Source organism: Pseudoliparis swirei, chromosome 24 (genome assembly GCF_029220125.1).
Source record: "Pseudoliparis swirei isolate HS2019 ecotype Mariana Trench chromosome 24, NWPU_hadal_v1, whole genome shotgun sequence".
In the NCBI taxonomy this organism is placed as follows: domain Eukaryota; kingdom Metazoa; phylum Chordata; class Actinopteri; order Perciformes; family Liparidae; genus Pseudoliparis; species Pseudoliparis swirei.
Genome location: NC_079411.1, coordinates 29,938,488 through 29,942,730, shown reverse-complemented (window position 1 = coordinate 29,942,730; position 4,243 = coordinate 29,938,488). Strand labels below are relative to the sequence as shown.

The 4,243-nt window shown below is 54.6% G+C and overlaps 1 protein-coding gene across 1 annotated transcript in view; it reads right to left on the bottom strand.

Moving 5' to 3' along the window:
• Positions 1-4,243, bottom strand: part of LOC130190299 (calcium-binding protein 1-like) — an 18,526-nt gene that overhangs the window by 1,591 nt on the left and 12,692 nt on the right. The window contains exons 6-8 of the mRNA XM_056409622.1: positions 3,678-3,896; positions 2,879-2,988; positions 498-645 (exon numbers count right to left, since the gene is read on the bottom strand). Coding sequence (XP_056265597.1) covers positions 498-645; positions 2,879-2,988; positions 3,678-3,896 — 477 coding nt within the window. The remainder of the gene's footprint in view (positions 1-497; positions 646-2,878; positions 2,989-3,677; positions 3,897-4,243) is intronic.

Sequence of the window (4,243 nt, the reverse complement as noted above, 5' to 3'; positions counted from 1 at the left end):
CAGCCAGTTGAGAGGGAGCTGTTAATAAGATGGGTGAGGAAGGTCAGAAGGCCAGGAGCAATAGCCTGGAGAATGGGAGACGGGACGGGGTCAAGGGCGCAGGTGGTCGGTCGGGCGGAGGTCACCAAGCTAAGAACTTGATTGGGAGACAAGGGGGTGAAAGAGGAAAGAGAGGGGGATGAAGAAGTTAGTGTTGGTGAGGTGATAGAAGATGGATTTGTAAAGGAGGAGCATCAAAGTCGATGTTGCCGTCCTTGTTGAGGTCGATGTCGCTGAGGATCTCCTCCTTCTCTCCCTCCTTCTCTCCCTCCTTCTCTCTCCTTCTCTCCCTCCTTCTCTCCCTCTTTCTCCTTCTCTCCCTCCTTCTCTCTCTCCTTCTCTCCCTTCTTCTCTCCCTCCTTCTCTCCCTCCTCCATCTCAACCTCCTTTCTGATGGATTGTCCCCTCGTCCAATGACTCTGGACTCGCCCCCCCCCCCCCCCCCCCCGGCCGCTCACCATCAAAGTCGATGTTGCCGTCCTTGTTGAGGTCGATGTCGCTGAGGATCTCCTCCAGCTCGCCCTTCTTCAGCTTCTCCCCCAGGAGGCTCTTCATCGCCTCCTTCAGCTCCTCCAGGCTGATCTTCCCATCGCCGTCGCAGTCGAACTGCAGCGAGGAGGAGGAGAGACGGCGGAGCTCAGGGGTCAGGGGTCACGAGGCGGGCGGCGAGGTGGACCACGGCGGGAGGAGGTGAGACTGAAATAGAGAGAATGTGCTCGCGGGATTCAGAGATGATGTCATGGTCCCCGAGGCTGAAGCAGCTGCAGCAGCCGGCGGTGCTGACTCACGAGGTGTTAGCGCGGTGTTAGCACAGTGTTAGCATGGTATTAGCATGGTGTTAGCGTGGTGTTAGCGTGGTGTTAGCACGGTGTTAGCGTGGTGTTAGCGCGGTGTTAGCGTGGTGTTAGCACGGTGTTAGCGTGGTGTTAGCACGGTGTTAGCGTGGTGTTAGCACGGTGTTAGCGCGGTGTTAGCATGGTGTTAGCGTGGTGTTAGCACGGTGTTAGCAAGGTGTTAGCGTGGTGTTAGCACGGTGTTAGCATGGTGTTAGCATGGTGTTAGCGTGGTGTTAGCACTGTGTTAGCGTGGTGTTAGCGTGGTGTTAGCACGGTGTTAGCACGGTGTTAGCGTGGTGTTAGCGTGGTGTTAGCACGGTGTTAGCACAGTGTTAGCGCGGTGTTAGCGTGGTGTTAGCATGGTGTTAGCATGGTGTTAGCACGGTGTTAGCGTGGTGTTAGCACGGTGTTAGCACGGTGTTAGCACGGTGTTAGCGCGGTGTTAGCGCGGTGTTAGCATGGTGTTAGCGTGGTGTTAGCGTGGTGTTAGCATGGTGTTAGCGTGGTGTTAGCATGGTGTTAGCGTGGTGTTAGCATGGTGTTAGCGTGGTGTTAACACGGTGTTAGCGTGGTGTTAGCATGGTGTTAGCACGGTGTTAGCATGGTGTTAGCGCGGTGTTAGCGTGGTGCTGGTGAGACTCTGAAAGTGAGACGTGTTCTCATCGGTCTCAGGACTCTGGAGTTCTGGAGGGTTCTGGAGGAGCAGCTCCTTCAGGACCTGAAGGTCACGACCTCCTCGCCAGGAGCTCGATGTGAGGAAGACGAAGAGCGGAGGACTCAAGCTCTGGAGGGGAATCATGGCGTCAGAGGGCTCTGGGGCTCTGGTGGGTCTCTAGTTCTCTGGGTCTCTAGGTCTCTAGGTCTCTGGGTCTCTGGGGCTCTGGGTCTCTGGGTCTCTGGGTCTCTAGGTCTCTAGGTCTCTGGGTCTCTAGGTCTCTGGGTCTCTGGGTCTCTGGGGCTCTGGGTCTCTGGGGCTCTGGGTCTCTAGGTCTCTGGTGGGTCTCTGGGTCTCTGGGTCTCTGGGTCTCTGGGGCTCTGGGTCTCTGGGTCTCTGGGGCTCTGGGTCTCTAGGTCTCTAGGTCTCTGGTGGGCCTCTGGAGGGCCTCTGGTGGGTCTCTGGTGGGCCTCTGGTGGGCCTCTGGGTCTCTGGGTCTCTGGGTCTCTGAGTCTCTGGGTCTCTGGGTCTCTGGGTCTCTAGGTCTCTGGGTCTCTAGGTCTCTGGGTCTCTGGGTCTCTAGGTCTCTGGGTCTCTGGGTCTCTGGGTCTCTAGGTCTCTGGTCTCTAGGTCTCTAGGTCTCTAGGTCTCTGGGTCTCTGGGTCTCTGGGTCTCTGGGTCTCTAGGTCTCTGGTTCTCTGGGTCTCTGGGTCTCTGGGTCTCTAGTCTCTGGGTCTCTGGGTCTCTGGGTCTCTGGGTCTCTGGGTCTCTGGTCTCTGGGTCTCTGGGTCTCTAGGTCTCTGGGTCTCTGGGTCTCTGGGTCTCTGGGTCTCTGGGTCTCTGGGTCTCTGGGTCTCTAGGTCTCTGGGTCTCTGGGTCTCTGGGTCTCTAGGTCTCTGGGTCTCTGGGTCTCTGGGTCTCTGGGTCTCTGGGTCTCTGGGTCTCTGGGTCTCTAGGTCTCTGGGTCTCTGGGTCTCTGGGTCTCTGGGTCTCTGGTGGGTCTCTAGTCTCTAGGTCTCTAGGTCTCTGGGTCTCTGGGTCTCTGGGTCTCTGGTGGGTCTCTGTGTCTCTGGGTCTCTGGGTCTCTGGTGGGTCTCTAGTCTCTAGGTCTCTAGGTCTCTGGGTCTCTGGGTCTCTGGGTCTCTGGGTCTCTGGGTCTCTAGTCTCTAGGTCTCTGGGTCTCTGGGTCTCTAGTCTCTAGGTCTCTGGGTCTCTGGGTCTCTGGTGTCTCTAGTCTCTAGGTCTCTGGGTCTCTGGGTCTCTGGGTCTCTGGGTCTCTGGTCTCTGGGTGGGTCTCTAGTCTCTGGGTCTCTAGGTCTCTGGTCTCTGGGTCTCTGGGTCTCTGTACCTGTCTGAAGGCGCAGCGGAGCTCCTTCAGACCGACCATGTGGGCCGTCTCAGCGAGTATCCTGGGCCCCATCAGCTCACAGAAGTCATCAAAGTCCACATGACCGCCCCCTGCAGGGCGAGAGAGGACACACACACACACACAGACACACACACACACACACACACACACAGACACACACACACACACACACAGACACACACACAGACACACACACACAGACACACACACACACACACACACACACACACATATATACATATATATATATATATATCTATACATATATACGTATACATATATGTATATATATATAGAGAGAGAGAGATATATATACTGTATATATATATATATGTTTATATATATATACGTATATATATATATGTTTATATATATATACATATATATGTTTATATATATATATATGTATATAATAAATATATATATATATATATATATATATGTATATATATAAACATATATATGTATATATATAAACATATATATATATACGTATATATATGTATATAGCGTGGCTGCCGGGTGATTGACAGGCCCCGCCCCTTCCTGTGCAGAGTAAGGACGTCCACTTCCTGTCTCAGGCCACGTTACGTCATCTGATGACATCATTGCCCCGTCAGGACAGGGAAACTATTCTATAGGAATATAATAAGTGATGAAGAATCAGCGTTTCAGGAGAGGATGCAGTGACGTGTTTCTAGAAGCAGCTGATGTTCCATTATCAGGATATTTAAAGACGTGGAAGGTTTCTGACACCAGGTGTTACAGAATGATTCACCTGGAGCCTCAGACTTCACCTCACACGCATCGAGACGAACCCCGCTGTGTGAACCAATCAGGAGGCAGGACCCACATCTCATCTTGATCTGCTGGATGATCTCGATGAGCTCCATCTCCGTGGGCATGTAGCCCATCGCACGCATGCAGCCAGCGATGTCCTTGTAGTGGAGGAAGCCGTCTGCGTCGTAGTCAAACTCCTTGAAGGCCTCCTGGAGCTCTGAGGGGGAGGGGGAGGGAGAGAGGGAGGGAGGGGGAGAGGGAGAGGGAGGGAGAGAGAGGGGGAGAGAGAGGGAGGAGGAGGGAGGGAGGGAGAGGGGGAGGGAGGGAGAGAGGGAGGAGGGAGGGAGGGGGAGAGAGAGAGAGGGAGGGGGAGAGAGGGAGAAGGAGGGAGGGAGAGAGAGAGGGAGGGAGGAGAGAGGGAGGAGGGAGGGAGAGAGAGAGGGAGAGAGAGAGGAGGGAGAGAGAGAGAGAGAGGAGGGAGGGAGAGGGAGAGGAGGGAGAGAGAGAGGGAGGGAGGAGGAGGGAGAGGAGGGAGAGGGGGGGGGAGGAGGGAGAGGAGGGAGA